Here is a 21,351-nt window from a genome sequence, read left to right as displayed (position 1 = left end):
TGGAAGCTCGTCGTAATTGAATATCACAGGACTTTATGATGACAATATAATTATGTCCTCGGGCTCTCGCTGCACGCCGCGCTCGGACCACTGACTCCTGCGCGTATTGTCCGCATTTATCATCCGTGTCAGACCTCCGTGCATCCTCGGTTCTTGTGCTACGACGCCCACAAAACATCCACAAAAGCCTCACATAACAAGATAATGGTAAATGGGCTGCCACTTACATAGTGACATCCGAATAACATCTACATAAAAAAAAAAATAATAAAAAAAATCACATCTCATCTACAACTACTTGACAAAAAATCCAGAGACCCCAAAAAAGAAAGAACTTGCAGAAATGATCCAAACAAGAATCAAATAAGGTCTAGATCACATCTGGAAAACAAGTACATAACATCTACCCCCCCCCCCCCCCCCCCCAAAAAAAAATACTAATAAAAATTTACTCCTGATTGATATCAAGAAAATATGCTTGGTTAGAAGATTTCATCAAAACAAGAAAAAATAAGATCCGGAGGACATCCCAAAAACTTTCTGATCACATCTAGATACCCAAGCAAATAATATCTATATAATAATATCTTTTTTTCTATTTGGACAAAAAGTTTTTTGTTTTCATTTTATCTAATCATCCAGAAAGCATCTGGATAACACACGCTAACGTGAAAACATCCGCGCGATATCGCAAGAATAACACATCTAAATCAGAATACTGATAACGTTTCCAAAAAATGTGGCTAGCATGAAAACAACAGCATATTTACAACATAGCAAAAGAAAGCCGCGAGATCCACCGAACCGAAGCTCTCCAAACGTTTTGATAGCGTCCTGGTGAAATCCAGATAAGAAGAGGATAACATTTAGAGAACAATGAGATGACTCGCCGATCGCAAGGCGTGACAAGCAGATAAGATGAAGCCGAGGCCGAGATCACGTCCGGATAAGACGAAGCTCTCGTTGGGTAGCGGCGGGCGTGTCCGCGTGCCACGCGTGTCCGCCGCCTGTCGAGTGAGCCAGCAGACGCCGTCCATGTCGGTGTGTGCGCGGACATGAGTGTGCGCGCTCGTTTGTGCGAGTCTCGCGGGCCAGGCATGAAGAATTGATGAGTGGCAAGCAGGAGCTTTCCTCAAGGATGCTGTGTGATGTCCAACAACATCGCTCCACTGAGCCAGCCGGCAGAGAAGCATCTCAATGCTAGCCAAACAAATTCATGCAAAGTCCTTCTGGTTTTTTTTTTACCCCAAAATAAATATCCGCATGAGGATTTTTTTTTTCTTTTTTTTTTCCCCGAAATAAATATCCGCATGAGGATGTTTGATCTCTGGAGAGATTGGGTCCTCATTTACCAACATGTTTCTTTCAACAATATTGGGGAAAGAAAAGTGGAAAAAAGTCAACATGGTTCATAGAAAAAAAATTAAAAAACTAAATTGACAAAAGCCCCCCAAAAAAACAAAAAACAAATTCAAAGTAAGCAAGGGAAGCAAATTGATGAGACACGAGTAGCCGGAGGGAGCCGATCGAGTGACACAAGGACGGGAAAAAGCGAACAAGTGGACAAGACATTACTAAAGAAGGCGGGAAAACATGAACCTCGACTACATTGTAATCGTGACGGCGCGTCTCTGGTGATTGGCGCCCATTTGCTCCAAATGCTTTTCACCTTATTTGATAAATATTGATTGTGGCCCACTCCAGATGTGCCACAGCTGCATGCCATGATATAGCGCTTACTACCCGCTATCTTATTGTGCCGGTGACCGCCGCGAACACGAAACTTTCCCGCGCTTCATCCGGCACGTGACCAAAGCCCGACGTTGCGTTCTTGTCTGCGTCGGCGCCTCGGCGGGGGCCGCCAACCTCGTTTAGCGGCGCCGGCAGCCCGTCCGACTTTTATCTGCGGCAGCGCGCAAACAAGACGGCGGCGACGCAGCGAGCAGAAGAAAGGCTCGCGGCGGCGCTAGGAGACAAGCGAGCCGAGTTTATTTTGGTAACGAGCTCTTGTCTTGCAGCTGGATGTTTGTGTTGCGCTAGCTCACGCGCACACCGGGGGCCGTCGCCGGCTTCCGCTGGAGATTCGCTTCTTCGGTGTGTGCTTACACGTTGCCTGTGGCAGCCTCAAGCAACCGCTCCTGTTGACTGGATGCCTCGCGCGCAGCAGGAGAATACAAACAACCACACCTGCAGCCGCATTGTGCTCACTATCTTATATTGTCAAATACGTATCATAGAAATCAATTTTAAAGCGGAAATCAACTCAAACGTGTTTTTTTTCAAAAATATGGTCCCAGCAGGCCCACTAGTTGAAACACGCCATTCTGGTGAATATTGCATTTGTGGAATATGAGTGAATCCAGCTGTTTTTAGCCATCTCTCGGGGCGGCCATTTTGTCACTTGCGTCGACTGAAAATGACATCACAACTGCTCAGGTAACGACCAATCACGGCTGACCTGTTTTCTGAATCTGAGCCGTGATTGGTCGTTGTGAGCAGTTGTGATGTCATTTTCAGTCGACACAAGTGACAAAATGGCCGCCCCCACAGATGGCCAAAAACGAGTGCATTTTGCTGCTTAATTTATATTCCACAAACGCAAAATTAATCAGAATGCCATGTTTCAACTAGTCGGCCTGCTGGGGACATATTCTTGAAAAGCTTTAAGGCTGTTTGGATGAACCTGTATATTATATATGGCATTTGCGCTCCAGTCCAATCGGCAGTGGTGGTCGGTTTCCATTGTATTTATCAGCATCAACATTTGGAACAGACGTGTGTTCAATTCAGGCCGGCAGGAGCGCACCGTGAGATAAAATGGAGCGGCAGGAGAGCACGTCGCTAACAGTGGGAGCTCGCCAAGGGAGGTGCTGAACATGAATGATGCAACACTGCGCCATTCTTTGTTCTCCCTTTTCGACCCATCCTCTCGTCGGAGGGCTGCCACGCACTCGCGTTCCTGTCGCGGGCACTTGAAATAAATACCCGACTTCAACAAACCGCGAACCTGAATTTAACCCCCAACTCAATCACAACGTACCTTGATTTCAACCTTAACATAACCCGCCATCCAGAGAACCGCTTAGAGCCTCTGTTGGCTGGAATATATATCCCAGCGGCTAATTTTCCACAACGTGGCAACGAGGCGCTCTAAAGCGGCCACGGCGTCCTGAAGAGTCTGTCCATAGTTCTTGGTCTTCACACGTTTTTTAGGGTTTTTTTTCATCTTCAAACAAGTCAAATGCATTGACAAGCAAATCGATGATTTCACTTTGTCGTGAGTTTTACTCGAGTTCGTCCTGCATGTTTACTTTAGCGTTGATTTACTTTTATTGTCCGCTCGTCTCCCAAGGCCGACCTGCAAGTCTTTCATCTTAACCACTTCCTACTAGCACGCCTTTCAAACCTAGAATAGAGATGGGTCACATTAGGTTAACGTTGCCCCGCCTCCCTTGTTTCCTCCGCCATGGCTGTCACTCCCCAAAAAAAAAACAAAAAAAAAAAAGCGAACCTGTGGCCGAGATTGAAAGGACATGAGCGGCCATAAAGATGACGGATGCGCGGGGTGGCCGGCGGCTCTTTTACGACCCGCGGCGGCACTTCATTAAAGTGCGAATGAAATTGATGGGCGGCCAAAATTGACCTCTGGAAAGCTCAACGCTCGTCTTCCGCGCCGACTATTAGAAAAACTTGGGGGTTTCTATCTGTGTGACAACCACGCTGATGGATTGTCTTTTTAGGGCGGAAAAGCAACAGATGGAGAGTATTCATCGGCGGCAGGTGACACATTCCCATTTTTGTATGTCAATAAAATTCATCCTTTCCGAGGTCAAACTTTCAACATGAACGTGTTGGATAATATTTGGAGTCAAGTTCAGGTCGACCGAGACAAAAAAGTATGCAAACAAATAAATCCACTTTACCTACAAGGGAATGATTTATTTCGGCGTTATTATTATTGTTTGTTTTTTTATAATATTATATTTTTATAATAATATTATATTATATCCCATCCCTAAGGAAAACGATTGTTTATTACAAAATGCACGATATATTTTGAAGAAAATAAAACAAATCAAAACTAAAGAGAAGATTTTTCCGCACGGATAAAAAACCAGCAAACATGCTGTAAAACCCGAGTGAATTCCCAAAAACAAAAGTAAGAAATAAATCAAAACTAGAATGAAGAATCCAAAAGTCGTATAACCTTGGCCCGGCGTTTTGTTTGTTTTGAGTCTTGTGTGTGTCCCCTCATGATTGTTTGGCTTGCTCACACACCGCCGCCACCGCCACCGCCACCGCCGTCCTGGTGAATAAAACATGAGGCGCGTTGCATTCATGGCGTGTGACAGGTCGCCACCGTTGATGTCTGCTCAGCCTGACATTTGCTAAGCAGCCGCTCGCCGCCGCCGGCAAGGCGAACGATTGTTTGTTTTCCTTCTTTGTTTTGTCGTCTTGCCTTCTCGCCGCTCCGACATCGTCAGGAAAACCAAAGTCGCGTTTTCAGCGAGGCTCCCGGCGCTCCCGTGGCGTCGCCACTCAAAACGACGCTCGGCCGGGCCGGTTGCCGTGGCGACGGTGCCACGCCATCGTTTCGGGATGCTGAAGCAATCTGACTTTCAGAAGAAATGTACAATTCGTCACTTCAGGAAAAAAAATTGAGGATTTTTGCTCGATTGTCATTTGTTGCAGTGCTGTCAAACGATAATATTTAATAGATATTAAATATATATATAAATATAAATATTTAATTAAATAAATATTTTTAACTAATTAATTGGAAACCTTTCTACAATTAACCGGAAGTACAATTTTTTTTTTTTTTTTCAAAAAAGCATACATTAGATTTGTTAATGACAATCGCCTAATTTCTGGGGAAAAAAAAAATGCTTCTGCAATGTTTGTTTTCCGACGTGTACTTGATGTTTACAGAAAAGTATTTCGCTTTGATGACAGTAAATTGTCGTTAATTTGACGGCAAAAACAAAACAAAAAAAAACAAAAACACCCAAAGCAAACGTTTGTCTTGTGGCTGATGGCGATGAGCAACTTGAAGGCTCCTAAAGTTTGTCGCGTCGACGGCCTCTGCGCGCCGACGCAACTCGCATTAAGCATTTATGACCTAATTAGCGTGAAGTGCAAGACTTTATTGCCTGGCCGGCACGCGTGCGCGCCTGCGAGAGAGACATTAAATCAAGGGGCTTGCTCAGCTGGGAAAGCTTTTTATGACACCCCCCCCCTCTCTGTCTTGCACTCACTCACTCACTCACTCACTCACTCACTCACTCAGTGCGTCTGTCTTGCGGACTTGGGCAATCTGTGAGAGTGAGCGAAGCCTTGGCCGAAAGCCAAGAAGCCAAGTGCATCTTGCGCGCGTGCGTGTCGAGTGCCGCGGAATCAAATAAATAATAATAATAATAAAGAAGTTTTTCTTTTAATATTCCGCGCACGCCACTTCACACCGAAACTGCTGAGGCGGCCGTTTTGGCGGCGAGCGACCTGGCAGATGGCAGCGTCGCACCGTTTGGCCACCACGCCCAGCATCACGTCAAGGACGCGATTACAAGACGCTTCCTTTGCTGCGCCGCGGCAATTTTGAATGAGTTCAAGAGATGAAATCACGCAACAGGCTCATGCGATCCTGATGATGATGATGATTGCGGTAATAGTGCGCAGTGGTCAATAATTGTGCGGTGAACTCAGCTAGATGGCGGCTCGTCTTCAACTTTGGAACCAGAAGCCGTTTGTCAGCCAAAAGTGCAAACGTCACCAAAGAACCTTCACGCTGTTTATCGCCGCTCTCACTGGACGCTTTCTGTCAAAGTAAACATAAAACGCGGAGAATTCTACATTTACGTTTAAAACCTTGAGCCCACCGACTAACTTAATGCTAATGCTAAGGCATAGCGGGAAACGGCGCAGGCAACTGGAAGCAACGGACATCTGAAGACAATCGTGTCGGGTGGATGGAAGCGATTCCTGGCATTTGCTTTTGTTCCAATGGGGAAAGATGATTTGAGAACATTTGATTTGCGCCACTGCACTTGAATCACTGTAACGTGGATGCTAATTTCCGTTAGCGCCACTTGAGTGTCCTACGATATTAGCATTAATTTGACAGACTTTTGTAGGAGGAAATTATAAGGTTTGGACAAACCTTTTGGTGTTTAAATTTACAATGTTTATTTGGCTTGATTTTGTGCGCCTGGGAGTGATCAATTATTGCTTATTTGGAAAGCTAAAAACGTTAATCATCCGTGTCACAAAGTAGCCTTTAAAGTGTTCTGGAGAGGAGAAATGTCAATTTTTTTCCATGTCCATCATTTGTGCGGGCTTCCTGCGTGTGAGGTATCTTTTATTCCCTTCGCAATGGTGTTGATTTACGCCCCGCAGGCCGCGCCAGCATTTCTTTCTTCAGAGTTGCGACAAATCAAACGTTTTGAGCCCGAGGCCGTCGCCTGGCAGGGAGTGATGAACGTCATTTGTTTACGCGCCTCCCCTCAAGTTATTTACTTTTAATCCCGCCGCGGAATTCTCCACTGTTTCCCGATGATTAGTGTTCGTCTTCCCTGCCAGTGGAGGTGGGGGGGTTTTTTTGTATTATTTTTTGTATTATTATTACGATGTTACTCCTCTCGTGTTTATCGCATTAAAGGTGTCACGCGGGGGCGACGTGATGGAGACATTATGAGCCCGGTCATCATTCGCAATACACAACACAGCAATTGCGGTTTGGTTTTATTGAGAAAAATGACTTGGTTTCAGGCCAGACGTGATGGAAGGATCACAGCGAATAATATCTCAACGGGCAAGTAGAGACACAAAATGGAGGGCGATTATGAGCAGGCTGTGGAGAAAAATCCAATCGCCTTTGTTTATGAAAACACGCCAGCTTGGTTTGTTGACTACGAAATCGTTTCTCACGGAGACACGTACGCAAGTTTCATTGAATACAAAATCATCTGGCGTCATTGAAAATGAATCGAATGTGTTACATTGGTTGAAGATGCTAACCGTGTCTTTGATGTTTATAAGAAAAAAAGTGCGAAATACTGTTAACCGTTTTTTTGAAGATCAAATGGTTTTTGACGTTGACGAAAACGTGAGGCTCGTGCTCTGAATCACCTTTGAAACTCGATTCGCTTCTTTCCGATGCCCTCGCGCTTTTAAATCAAAAGCGATTTTCCGATTTAAAAACCGCTTTGGTTCAATCGATTTCAATTTTTAGGAAGGTGAGCTTCATCGAGACTAAATTGTCTCCGATGTTGATGGAAAAGGTTTATTAAGTTCATTGACGATGCCAAATTGTCTTGTTTACGAGAACACGTGCGCTAGGTTTGCTAAATCCTAAATTGTCTATGATCCTCGATGAAAACGTGTTCATTTACGATTGCCTTTATCTATCGGCGTCAGGAAGAAAAAGTCAGCTCGGTCCATTGAAAACACTGAATTGTCTGCGATGTTTATGGAACAGAGTGTTGATTGAAGATGCTGATGAAAATCCGGTGTTGTTTTTTTTTTGCTGCATGTAGTTGACTTGCTGTAAAAAGTGGCGCAGATGTTTGCGTGATAGCGAGGCCAGGCGGCCACGCGGCAGCCATCAGACGGCGGACGCATTTGCACCCTTCAGTCAAAACGCGGTAAGAGATGAAAAACAGCCGGCGAGGATTCTAAATGTATCAGCTCTCCTGGGGAAATGATCAAAGTGGGGATAAGGTGACGGCGGAATGCAATCTGCATCGGCGCAGCTTTTTAATCCCTCGACTCGGCGCGCCCCCTCTTCCTGCTTTTATTGGGGGCAGGGGTCTATCATTGCCGCCGAAATGACAACCTGAAATCGTTTTTTCTCTCATTTTGAATGCAATTGAAGCATATCTACATTCATATCTGATTGGAGCTGAGGTCACAATTTCTGGCAAGTACTACATGTGCCAACAATCTCCTGTAGCATGTAATTGCACAAAAAATACACTAAAAGAGTTGCAGGAAATTCTGGCAAGTACTGGTTGTGTCTTTTATTTGGCAACAATCTCGATTATTTGCAAGTTTTCCCAAGTGATATTTTTAAAAAGTAAATGCACAAAAAAATACACTAAAGGAGCTTCAGCCATTTCTAGCAAATACTGGCTATCTCCTATACGTGCCAACAACCTCCCATATTACCACTGGATCTCTTTGTACGCCAAAGGAGTGTCAGAGGTTTCTGGCAAGTAATGGCTGTGTCCTCAATGTGACATCAGTCTGCCAGATGTCTGGGAATTTAAAAGAACTGCAGGAGTTTCCCTACTTGTGACAACAATTCCCCGTGTCTCTCGGATGAGCAGGGTTCAAATTGGTATATGGTTTTCCAAGTTTTGTGACATAAATTTGTGGTAATTCTGACCGAGTTATACACGTCACAACAATCTCCCTTATTTCTGAGCTATGAGCTAAGGGCTGCAGAAATCATTTTGGCAAGTACTGACTCTGTCCTAATTGGGTCAGCAATCTCCTATATGGATGCTCTCAAATAATGCAATACTGTAAAAAAACAAAAACAACCGACAATGTCCCGATGTCCGATCAGACATCAACAATCAATCTCAGAGGACAAGATTGGCGTCCCAATTGCATGAATTATAAGGTTTGTTCTTGTGCTTGTTAATTTTATCCGCTGAGGAAATGAACCGCCTCCTTCCTCCTCGTACATTTCCCCCCATCTAATTGTCTCGCGTCAGAGCACATTGTTCCGGCCTTGGACGACTCCATTATTGAGCCAGGGTTATTATTATTATTACTTTTTATGCAAAAGATTGAAGCGTTATTCAGCACCTAGAATACACTTATGTTAATTCGGTACATCCGCTAACAAGATGTAGTCGTGATAAACACATTAAAAAAAAAAAAAAATCCATCTCCCTCTGAAGGACTTCTTTCTTTGTGTGAAGTTTCACGTGTTAAAATATCAGTTTTTCGATGGTTGATAACCGCCCCGAACAGCTATGCCAATTCCCATTAGCCCATCTATGGCATTTCGTGTTTTATATTCGCCTTAAGCTAGCGGACTTTGGACAGAAGAAGACACGTTTGGACTAAAACTGAAATACTGGAGGTGGTTTTAAGCATTGCACATAAAAACTGCACGCTAACAGAAACGGAAGGAAATTCTAGAAAGTAATGGCTGCATCCTATTTGTGACAACAATCTACCATGATGTCCGAGAGCCGACTGAAGGAGATCCTAAACACGGAAATGTAGATGAAAAGTGGACAAAGTAATTCTAGCAAGTCTTGAATGATGGATGATGCAAAGCACAATTCCACGTTGAGTAAGTGAAAGTCTTGTTGCTTAGTTTGGCAGAAAAATAATCACAGCTACCTGCAGTGCCGGCAGCTGTGCCATGTTTAAAGAAAAAAAAAAAGCGGGCAAGGCAGGAAGGCGTGCGCTCAGAGAATGAGCTTGATATCGTCTGAATGGCAACTAAATGCTCCGCCTGAGCACTTATCAGTCAGCCTCGGCAGATGCGTGACGCTTCCCGCTTTTGAACGGCCGATTTGTGGAGGTGACTGGAGGAGCTCTTCAAGCGTGCACAAAAGATTACATTTAAAGGCGACATTGAGCTGGCACGGAGGAAGCTAAGGCAGGAAAGAAGACGAGCAAGTAACCTTTAACTCTCAAGGCTAAAAAAAAAAAAAAAAAAAAAAAAAAAAATCAAATAAAAAAGGAAAGGAGCTGCAGGGATTTTCCCGTGTCTGATGTGAAGAAGCCACAGGAATTTCTGGCAATTACTGGTTGTCCTTCAAATGGTTTATGTATTTTTCGGTTTGTTTTTATTCATCAAAATGTAAATGACATTTATTTTAGTTTGTATATTTGTTTTGGGTGTTTTTTTGCCGCAGTGAAAAAAAATCCTTGTGGGCCTTTCGACGTTTTATTTTTGTAATCTATAGAGTGATTTCCTGTGAGAGGAATTTCCGGCAAGTGCTGGCTGTGCAATGCGCATGACAGCAATCTCACTTATTGCTTTAAAATGCTGAATGGAACTGCATGGGTGATATTGGTACACAGTACATCATTTCAAATAATGGGACAGAGATTTCTGGCAAATACTGGCTTTGTCCTACATGTGACAACAATCTACCGTATGTCTGGACAACGGGCAAGGGTTGCAAGACGTAAGTGTTTAGTGTTCTCCTTCGTACTTTCAAAGTTTCTTTTTTTTTTTGTTTTTTTTCGTACAGTTAAAAGTGCGTCTTTGCCATGGACGTCGTCTTGCTGTCCCGGTTTTGTTTCCGGGATGTTGCACCTGTCCTCCCCTCAGCATCATCCTGCCAACCTCTCATCTCTTAATCGGCTTTTCGATATCCCCGGATTGCCTCTGTCTTACTTTGCGTCCGTCTTTGAACACCCCACCAGCACACCTCCTTCCTTCAATTCCTTCCTCATTTGAATTCATGACCCGCAATTTCCCCTCCCGACCAATCGGACGCTGTTGCGTAAGAATTATGTTTTCTCACTCTGGTAAAATTGGCTCATTTTAGGGGCGGAGCAAGCCCTCATCCCGCCCACATACAGGAGTTCAGAAAATCTTTTTGTTTCAATGGCGTGCAATCGGTCAAACGTGGCCAGGCACCGTTTAGTCTGAACGCCGTGTTACTGACACATTTCAAGAGCTGAAAAGCAGACATAAATTCCTACCCTGGGGAACTTTCATTACGTTTGCATTAGCACAACTCGTAGTGGTTCAAAGAGAGAGAGGAAAAGAAAAAAAGGGAAGCGAGAGGATTAATCACCTTCAATGATAAGAATAAGGAGTGTGCGGTTAATTGATGTAATTGTGTGGGCGATGTGTTGAGGCACAGCGGGAGTGGTCGTCAGCCTTTGATAACAAACCAGTGCAAACAGGCCCCGCCCACCTCTCCAGGCGCCCCATTAGACGAACGCCGTTGACATGTTGGACTTGATGGCAATAACGGATCAAAAAAAGAACATGAAATGCTGAAGCACGCCCAGGAATTCTGAACTAATGATCACTGCGCCTCTGACCCAAGCTTGTTACCCCGTTCAACTAGCATTTCATACTTAACATGTTGCAATTTACACATTTGTAGCAAACATCCATTCAGATGCCGTGCACACGCTCGCACACGCGCGGGGCGCGCCTCCTCTGTAACACGCGCACACACGACTAGCGCAAAGGGTCTCGTGGAGTGCAGCTGCCTCCAAGCCGCACTCTGATGAATGTGTTTACCCCGAGGTCCTCATTAAAAAGTCCTCCTATCACTGTCACAGTGTTTGTACGCGCATGTAAATGATGCCAGTTTGTCTCCGCTGCGGAAAGAGCACACACACGCGCGCGCACACGCGCACGCGTCATCTTCAGCTTAGCACCTGCACCAAAATGCGGCGTTCACGCCCATCCGTCATCTCAGCCTGCCATCGCTTCCAATTATGAAGCCATTAGCCGGCGCACGCGCACACACACTTTCATTCAGAACTCTTGGAAACAATTACGACTGACATTCACAAAACCATCAGAAAGAGGATTGACACTTTTTAGTGAGTCATTTAAGCGTCCATTCGGGGTGCCGTGAAGTTAATTGAACATTAATGGATGTCATTCTGAATTTGTGCGGGAACCTGCCGGCGAGAAAATCGGGCCCGGTCGACACGGTCAGTTTGGCCTTTGCCATACAAAGGCTGAGGACGACTCCTTCCAAGCCAACACTCCACCATTCAGGTCACTAAAATGACATGAAAGCAAAAAAAAAAAAAAAAAAAAGAAAAGAATACATTTAAATGGTCAACCAAGCCATTTAATCGCTTCTAATGCAAGAGCTGTTAGCTTAATGCTAACATGTAATGTGAAACACTACTAGCGGGCTAACGGAAAAAAACGATGTTCTGAGTCTCAACATGCATGGAGCAACGACACACAAAAACAGAGCAACAAGTCTCAAAGGTATTTTTTCTCGCGTCTCGCATTTGTCAAAGCAGAATGCTGGCTATCGAATACGTTTTGTTTGTGATCATTCAGCGCGGCTTGACGCGCGATGGCCGCCACACAAACACTTGACGTTCTTTGCAATCATCCAAGGTGAAGCGGCAGGGGGAGTAGTAGGAGGAGGCGTGCGCATGAATAAAGATAACCTGCGAGCCGCATAGAGAGAGAAAGAGAGAAATGTTTTTTTTTTTTTTTGTGTGTGTTTCGCTTTTCTCCCCACTTCTTGCGTATGTTGAACGCGTTCCTCCCTGCCGGCTGCTTGTTCAAGATCAAGTGTAACGCAGTCAGCAACAATTGACTGCTCTCGCGCGCAACCTCTGGCGTAGCGCCGCAGTTGGAACTTGCATTTTAGCGGCAGTGCAGCGTCGCTTTTGAAAGGCAGAATGAACGCAAACAGCCCGAGTGACGCATTTTGGCCCTGGCATGAGTCACCCGTCTAACTTGATGGCCTTTATATACATCGGCAGTTATGCGGCGCAATTGTGACATCTTCCCTATCGAAAGTCCGTTGCCGTGCTTTCTTTAGAGCGCCTCGTTGTTGGCCGTGAGCGCACGCACTTCGCGCAGACAAAGACGGAACAGAAGGGAGGGGGCGATTTTTTTTTTCTTCTAAGTCTGACTTGAAAGACTTAGAGAAAAAAAAAAAAGGATCTGCCCACTGGCATGACTGCTTTAGAACGCCTCATTGTTGGCCGTGAGTGCAAGCACATCATGAAGAGACGGCAGGACGTGACGTCCAGCACAATATTGGTGAATGTAATAAGAAAGGCGCTGGTCACGCCTCCGTTTGTCCGCCTCTCTGAAGCCCTTATTAAAGAATTTCAAAATGGCTTCTGACGGTTTCAGCGGCAGAGTCCGGAACCAATTAGTGACCTTGTTGGGCGAACGCAAGGCGTTGCTCCTCCGCCCGCCCGCCCGTCATCCCGTTTCCGATGGCCCCTTTTAACCCTCCCCGGCTTATTTGCTTTTTCCTCCCGCCGATCAAATGAGTCGGTCTTTTCCCGAGCGGGGCCGAGCGCCGGTTAAACGGCATCGGGGCGAGGTTATATTTGGAGTGCGGTGTGCGAGATGGAGGCGTCAAACAGCTGACGACGACCCGGCTGGCTGGTCTGTTTTGCACTTCCAGTTGCCTGCTTGCTCACTCCCACGGTGGACACGGCTGATAATGTTCCCGTCAGTCCAGGAGAGTGAACCCCGCTTTATTTTGGTTCATTGTTTGCAGCCCCGTTGGAGATCATTTTGTGGTTGTAAACCGGCGGCCAGGGTACTTCCTGTTGGCAGAAAAAAATGGCGACTGCCCGCCTGAGCTAAAACGATGACAACACGTTTTTTGGAGGAGCCAGCGTGATCTTATTTTATAAATATACTGCCCTCTAATGGTTGGAGACTACATTACAGACATCGACAGCAAATCAACTTGACAGCTTTTTTTGTCAATTCTCTTCATTTGCATCCATGTCGTCCGCGTTTGTGCCGCAAATCTGCCGCAAGAATGCACACAATTGCTTTTTTTTTTTTTTTTTTTTTTTCCTGCCGCTGCGCCGCTGTCATCATTTTGCAGAGTGGTTGCCGGTGGCGACGTGCTGTCACAACAGTTTAATGGCAACAAATGAGAAATGTGGCGCACTGAGTGAATGGGAGGAAACGTACCACACACTACTTATTGAGTCATTGCCTCGTGGCGGCTGCGGCAGGCCACTTTGGAAAAGTCAAAAAGCGGCTTTTGCCTCTTCGGTCGCACTGCAAAAGTCAAAAGCTTCATTTTGCGTCCCGCCACTGCGCAATAATGAAAAGCAATCTTGCTTGGTTCTGCTCAAGTCCGGTAAAACCCGAGTCTGGAGGGAAACTGAATGCAGACGCAAATGATGGGCAGTGGTGGTTTTTGCCACGTAGCTTCCCCTTGAAAATTGGTATGGGCCATGTTATGTTATTGCGTAATCATTCAAAAATAGAATGCAACTTGTTTTTACGATGTAATACTCTTTTTTTTTTTATGATGCCGCCAAAGGATGGTCACAGTCCTGCTCAGACCTCCACCGAGGACGATTTACCACATCTTGACGGACAAGCATGAAAAATGTGTGCGACAATACGACGCCAAGCGACATTTCATTTGTCGAAAACAAAATGAGAACGGCGCGCCACCATTTTGACACCTTGACGCCCTTGCGAATGAGACTTCCGGCATGACGATGGCGGCCGTTCGTCAGGCTGAGACGAGATGACGTTTTTTGTTTTTTTTTTTCATCTCCGCGCGCCAAAACGAGCGCTTGGTGATAAGTGGCGACGCGCTCCTCAACCTGCCTGCGCTTTTCATTCGCTTTTGATAAGATACAGTTGATGCAGCGGCACCAGTCAGTCCAAGAGCGCCAAAATGTCAGAAGCCCAGTAGGCACAACTCCCATTTTGATTGATGGACTCCAAACATGCATCCAGTCATAAGCACTGCATTCTGATGAAATTGCTTTTATTGGCTTTATTTCATGAGTGAATAAAGGGAAAACGCACTCCTTTAAAGTCCAAGCGTAGCGGTACAGGACGATCGTGCACTTTCAAGTGTGCTTTGTTTGTTTCATAAGAGTAGTAGCCCGCTAAGATAACAAAGCAGGAACCATGACGCTAGCTTAACAAGAAGTTCGGTCATCCACCGCAGATTTTCTTTTCCTGCATTCGAATGTGAGCGTCCTGTCTTGTTTGTTACACTTTAGAGAAATCACGAGCATGTCAAGAACATGACCGTAGCCAATTTTTCTTTTATGGTGGCACCAAAGCAATTCAGTCAACCGCAGAACATGTGGGCTTATAAATAAAACACAAGGCGACAGGGTCATTAAAGTGGGTCTTTGGGGGTTTTTTTTTCAAACCGCATCACAAGCCTGTTGATTGGCGACAGACCGCAGGCCACAAGTCAGCCCGAAGCTCGAGAAGCGGGCTCGAGACGCGGGCTAAGCCGCCAAGGAAAAGTCACGCTAGCAAGTAGCACAGCGAGGTCCGACGCTCACATGACGCCAGCGAGAAAACTGCCACCGTAAAAATGTTATTGACTTTCTGGGTGAAATTAATTTGACCTGCTCTGAAATGTTCTGCTCGTGTCCAACTGCTCAATGTCTCAGTACGACTCGCTCTTCTCGAACAAGCAGTTGAACGCTGGAATTCACAACAGGCGATTGATCCACAAATTAACCAGTAGGTTTACGGGTTCAATTCGATTAATTTTTTTTAAATAAGTCCTTTTAGTCATGATGCTCACGTGGAGGCTTGGCTCTTCTCTCAGCTTCTCAGTATTGCAGTAATATATTAGTTGCTCTTTGCAGAGGATAAAGAATATATTGTTGCTATCAGGTGGATTGCTTGTATCTTTTAAAATCACTACTTTTCAAGAAATACTAATAAGAAAATACCATCTTGCTTGAGTTCCCAATCACCGCATTTTTTGTTGGTCTTATGCCTTATACTGCCGTCAGATACTGCCCCAAAATTATGCCGTGCACTTGACCGTACTAAAGGCCAACTGCCTGATATCTATTTAGCATATTATAAGAGCCCCAACATTGACTGTGTTACTGCAAAGAGCCGCATCATAAAATTTGGGTGCACATAAATTGCCCCATCCCGCACTCTCTCCCCCGAGCTCTTGTCTCAATGTTTTGACAAACTCCCCTTCTTTGTGTGGCTTTTTAGCCTGTAAAATGGCCAGGACCAGCTCAGAAATACACCGGCCGTTCGGGAAAAATGACATATTTTCCCGTAATTCCCGGTGGCCACCCTGTCACTTGAGGAAGTCTAAACTTCCCCGGTGACTGATGTTTTCTTGCATTTGTCGTAACCTTTGATGAGTTTAGTCTGTAGCCTGCAGTGCGCTGCCATCTCAACCGCAAAAAGTTGTGCTCCTCACGGCCATTTTGATCAATTAAAGTGAGCACGAAGCGTCTGTGACTATGACAACTATGACAACGACGTCACCCGCAGCCAGTTGTGCCACGCCCTCTCGATCTTCTCGCACATCACAGGCGAAAGGTGATTGGCTCGCGGCGGCTGGCAATCAACGTGGCCCCGCCTCTTCCTGTCTGACGGCTGCTTGGCTGGAGCTCCGAGCGAGTGTGCTGCTGCTGCTGTCGTCGCTTGGTCGCTCCTCAGCAATGGACAACTTCAAGTCGGCGCTTTCTCTGGCGTCGTCTCGCACTTGTGCTCCGGAGGTGGACGTGTGAGCGGATTATTAACCTAAGCCGAGAGCTCATTTCCACAACGAGGAAAGCCTTTTTTGTCGTTGTTTGGCCCGAAGGAAGCGGAAGAACATGCCTGTTTCAACTCTTTTGCCTTTCACTGCCACCCCGAGTAGGAAGTCTTCCAGCCCGACCTCCTTCAGGTTGACGGAGAAATTTATCCTGCTTTTGGTGTTCAGCGCCTTCATTACGCTGTGCTTCGGCGCGATTTTCTTCCTGCCCGACTCGTCCAAGCTACTCAGCGGAGTTTTCTTCCATTCCTCTGCCGTGGAGACGAACACCCGCACCGGACCGGACGGCGGCGGAGGCGGCGGCGGCGGCGGAGTTGAGTCCGGCTCGGCTGGGAGCGACGAGAAGGTCTTGGCCAAAATCAAGAAGGACCACGAAAAAGCCTTGCTGGAGGCTAAGGATACTCTACAAAAGCGTCCCGACGAGATCAAGCAGGACATTTTAAACGAGAAGGAGAAAGTTGCCAAGGAGAGTTTGGGTCAAGATGGGAAGGCTGTCAATGATTTACCTTACGTCGAGTACCAGAGACCCCCGGGGGCCACTGGACACGAGCCCCTGGACCCCACAACAAGAGAGAGGCGGGCGAAAATCAAGCAGGTATGCCAAGCAGAAATGTCGTCAGTACGCACTAATTTTCCTCTATTCCCGTTACTGATTGGCCACACCTGTACACGTCAGGCTATTTACGAACACCCGCCATTTGTTTCGTCTTGAACATTATAGCCGCAAAAAAAAAAAAAAAAAAAACATTTTACGAACAGGCGCTCCGCTCCGCCTGTTGTGCATAGTCACATCGACTGCTTCGACGTACGTCAACCGCTGCGCGAATGACGCGTATGGAGAGTCCAACTTGGTGGGCCCTTTTTAAACGGATTACACAGCGAGCGATCGCTTGTAGTCGAAAAGCGCCCAGAAGTATGCACAAAATAATCGATGGAATCAGTCATGTCATTAGAGTAGGTGCGTTTAATGTGCGGTTTTCTCTGGGTTGCGCAAGCAGTCCTCTTGGTTGGAGGGGGAATCATCGTGCAGGGTCCGATGCCCCTCTATCTACCTCATCTGTCGTGTTTTACTACCAAGCAAGGTGGAGGTGGGGTACTGGTATGATATGGGCTGGTATCATCAAAGATGAGCGTGCGGGGCCTTTTGGGGTTTAGGATGGAGTCAAGCTGAACTCCCAGTCCTACTGCCAGTTTCTGTAAGACACCTTCTTCGAGCAGTGGTACAGGAAGAAGTCGGCGTCTTTCAAGAAAAACATGATTTTCATGCAGGACAATGCCCCATCACACGCATCCAAGTGACTGCACAGCATGGCTGACATGAAAGGGCCTAAAAGAAGAAAAACTAATGACGTGGCCTCCTTCTTCACCTGATCTGAACCCTATAGAGCAGTGTTTTTCAAACTGTGTGCCGCAAGACATAGTCATAGTCAGGTGTGCCGTGGCAAATGATCTCATTTGTGTGCCTGTGTGGTCTAGGGCCTGGCAGAGTAATAGTCTTTACTACATTGTAGTACTCTTCCATACCAGCAGGTAGCAGCAGCTGCAGCAGGTAGCTAATTGTCTGTGTTTAGAGACAAGCGATTTTGTGACGCGTGTTTATCCAAACAGGCCCATGTTTCATATGAAACATTATAAAATACTTTATTCTTTGCGTTTATTTAATTCCTATTCAATGCGTTATAATATAACGTCATTCTTCAATGTTAAAAAATGCTTTTATAAACAATATAACACTTATATTGTTAAAGTAAGCTTTTTTTTTTTTTCACCATTTCAGCTGGTGGTGTGCCACAGGATCTTTTTTCAATGAAATAAATGTGCCTTGACTCAAAAAAGTTTGAAAAACACTGCTATAGAGAACCCGTGGTCCCTTATCAAATGTGAGCTTTACAAGGAGGGAAAACAGTACACCTCTCTGAACAGTGTCTGGGAGGCTGCCATTTGCCTCCGCACGCAATGTTGCCCGTGAACACATCAAAACACTGACAAGAGTCCATGGATGGCAGGCTTTTGAGTGTCCTGGCAAAAAAAGCGGCTATAATATATAATACAATACAATTCTCTTTATATAGCGCATTTCATAACAGCTAGAGCTGTAACAAAGCACTTTACAACATGATAGAAGCAAAATGGAATCAATAAATTAACATAAAACATACATACCATAGACACCGGAAAAGAGACGAAAATTTCAGGTCGAATCAAAAGCCAGAGAATAGAAATGTGTCTTCAACCGGGTTTTAAAAGCTGTTGAGCTGGTTTCCCTGGCGAGTATAAATAATTGAGATGGGTACATCTTTGTTTTTTGTTAAGTTGCCTGATAATTATGCACAGTAATAGTCACCTGCACACACAGATATCCTCCTCAAATAGCTAAAACTACAAAAGCCCCACTCCAACTCCCCAAAATATTCAGCTTTGATATTAACGAGTCGTATTAACGTCAGCTTTATATTGCGCTCATCCGTTTGACGACGGCATGGCTTTTAAAGCAACAACAACAACAGCAGCAGCAGCAGCTACTCCGCTACTGAGGCGCCGCTGTTGTGAAGAGTAATACAAATGGTCTGGCCTGGGGGATGTATATATTTTTTTTATACTGATCAAATATTAATGAAGTAAAAACAACAACAACAACATAGCTTTTGGTTAGGGAGTCCATTTTTCAGCAGCTGACGGCTCGTGCGCTGCACTCTGGGTACTGTGCATGAGAGAGTACACCGTATGAACAAAAGTTTTTGGACAGAGTTCCAATTAGAGTTGCGAAAATTCCCCGCAATTTTCAAAGTTCCAAACATTCCTTTTTTTTTTTTTTTTTTTTAATTATTCATGGGAGTGGGGCAGCACTTCATTTAAAAGAGGAATTGCTCTGTTGGACGCACTTTTATTAGGGTGGTGCTTTTTGATAAATGCCTGAGTAAAAGTACACTTTGTTTGGAAATAGAAGCTTTCGCAGCTTCTTAAATGATTGAAATGCAAATGTATCTCATCATCTCAATTAAATTTGCTTATTGTTGGAGTCTTGAGCAAGATATTCTCATGGAGGGCACCACAGCTGATAAGTGTACTAATATTGATATTGCTCGTGACATTCTAGATCAGCCCGGTTCATAAGCGCGCCCGCCGTTGGAATAAATCACACGGAAAGGTCGCTCGGTTGTTCCGATTGGTCAGGCTGAATACGGGATTCGGCGCTGTCGGGAAGGTGTCGCTTGACAAAGCGTCGGCAGGGCGACGGCGGCGTCAATAAGCTTGGGTCAGCGCCATCGATTTGACACCTTTACAAAAAGCCAGAAACCCGCGGCTCAGTAAAAGGAAAAACATGTCGGGGGGACCAAAAGCGCAGTAAACACAATTTACACGAGCGAGCAACCCATCTGTGAAAGTAGTAAACGCGCTGGTCTTGCAAGCAGCTTTTTCTTTTTAATTTTATTGACTTTGTATGGTTCCTGCTGGATCAAAATGGCAGCTGGCTAATTTGTACATAATGACACATGGCGACAACGGCTGGACGATGCTCCATTATCATCCCGTTGATGAGCCAGGGTGTTCTCTAAGGCCCTTGTAGTTGGCTCTTTTGTTCTTGGCAAGGTCATGACCTCTCTTAGAATACTTGCCAGCAAACAAAAAAAAAAAAAAAACAGACATTGAAAAAAAGCACCAGAAAAAGTGAACCGCAGTTTCACAAGATTGGTCCGTTTTGGGGATCATTTGCGTTAATAGATAGGGGAGGATAGATAGGATAAGGGTTAGAAATGTATATGATATATATAATAATATGTTGTTACTAAACAAGGCTACTTGTTATTGTGGACGTCGATGCGGGTGATGCTGTCCACTAACAAGCATCGGTTTCCCCGTGGAGGCATCAGGTTCCAGAAACAAGACGAGTTTATTAGATACATTTCAAGCTTGAAGCTCCGCTATTTGAAGCCAGCCAGTCCGGAGTATTTCCCGCAGTGTTGGTGGGCGACCCCTGGTGACCTCCCCAAGAAGGATAAAACATCTTGTTTGTGAGGGAGCGCCACATTCGTGGAATCAGCCAAATGCGTTTGCTGCCTCCAAATCAAAGACTCGGCGAGGAGCCGCCAGGTCGGCGGCGATTTCTCTCACTGTCTCTCTCTAGGGAGCCTGCGGAGGGGCTCATGGGCAAAATTCTCCGCTGATAAACTGGGATAATAAAGGCGGATGTGGCCAAAGAAGTGGTGTTACCTGACACTGTACACGAGGCTTCTAACTACTAGCAGTCAATAAGGTTTTCAGGCTAGCTGGAAAGGAAAACAAACACATACCCTCAAGTCTAGTTACAGGTCAGTTCTTGCATCGTAAGAGTGAGCGCTCAAACTTGGATTCAGGTTGGGTTATGTTTTGGATCTAAGGTAAGGGTTAGGCTAGGGTTTGGATGGCGGTTAGCATTAGCGGTAGGTTTAGAATTTGAATCGGGGGCATGTCTGCGCGTCCCCTTTCGACATGTGCGCCACACCAGAAGGCATTTGGCCACTTTGCTCACCTTTTAGGGCCTGAAATGGAATTTCTTTATCAGCCCAACGTGGCTGTCTCCAAGTCCCTATTTCTGTATCGACCATTGAACTAATTACCTCTGGCCGCTGGACCTGCTTCTTCGCCACTCCACAAGCGTGCGTGTGTGACTTTGTGTCAGCTAGAGTTACTGCCCATCCCCGAAAAGGCTCAGTTTAATCGTCTAATGGCCATTATTGCTGTGACTTGCAGCTGTATGGGGCCACTGAGTGGCCTTCAAAACATCGTAACCCAATCAGTTGTCCTGCGTGTGTATAACATGCTACATAGAAACCTGCTGCAGAATTTTTCTTCCTTTGTTGGTGGTTTACTTTTCACACTCTCACTGTGTCGCCGATTTTTGAATCGTACACACCTAATTTCATATCGCAGATTTGTCGTTGTACTGTCATGCTTCGCGGTGATCTTTTTTCCACGCAGACTGTTACTCGTGCAGCAATAAGCGCGAGGCATGAGTGCCTGAAATGCGCTAAAAAGATAAAAGTGCAGTTTGTGTACTGCAAAACAGAATGTGCAGAAGTGCACATCTACGATAAACGTCGTTGGCTAATAATTTACTCCCCTTTTAAAACGACAACGATTTCTTGCAATAATG

At 45.5% G+C, this 21,351-nt stretch overlaps 1 protein-coding gene across 3 annotated transcripts in view; it reads left to right on the top strand.

The window, feature by feature from the left end:
• The window catches only part of man1a1 (mannosidase, alpha, class 1A, member 1), an 85,858-nt gene that overhangs the window by 12,043 nt on the left and 52,464 nt on the right, over positions 1-21,351 (top strand). For 2 of the 3 annotated variants that reach the window (XM_086018606.1, XM_086018604.1), the window contains exon 3: positions 15,994-16,812. In XM_086018606.1, coding sequence (XP_085874732.1) covers positions 16,279-16,812 — 534 coding nt within the window. In that variant the 5' untranslated portion in view covers positions 15,994-16,278. Of the gene's footprint in view, positions 1-7,532; positions 7,641-15,993; positions 16,813-21,351 lie in introns of those variants that run through there. The other variant, XM_086018605.1, reaches the window with a different exon arrangement.

Source organism: Filicampus tigris, chromosome 20 (assembly GCF_054856515.1).
Source record: "Filicampus tigris isolate MCC_2025a chromosome 20, RoL_Ftig_1.0, whole genome shotgun sequence".
NCBI lineage: Eukaryota > Metazoa > Chordata > Actinopteri > Syngnathiformes > Syngnathidae > Filicampus > Filicampus tigris.
This window is presented reverse-complemented; position numbering and strand designations above follow the sequence as displayed.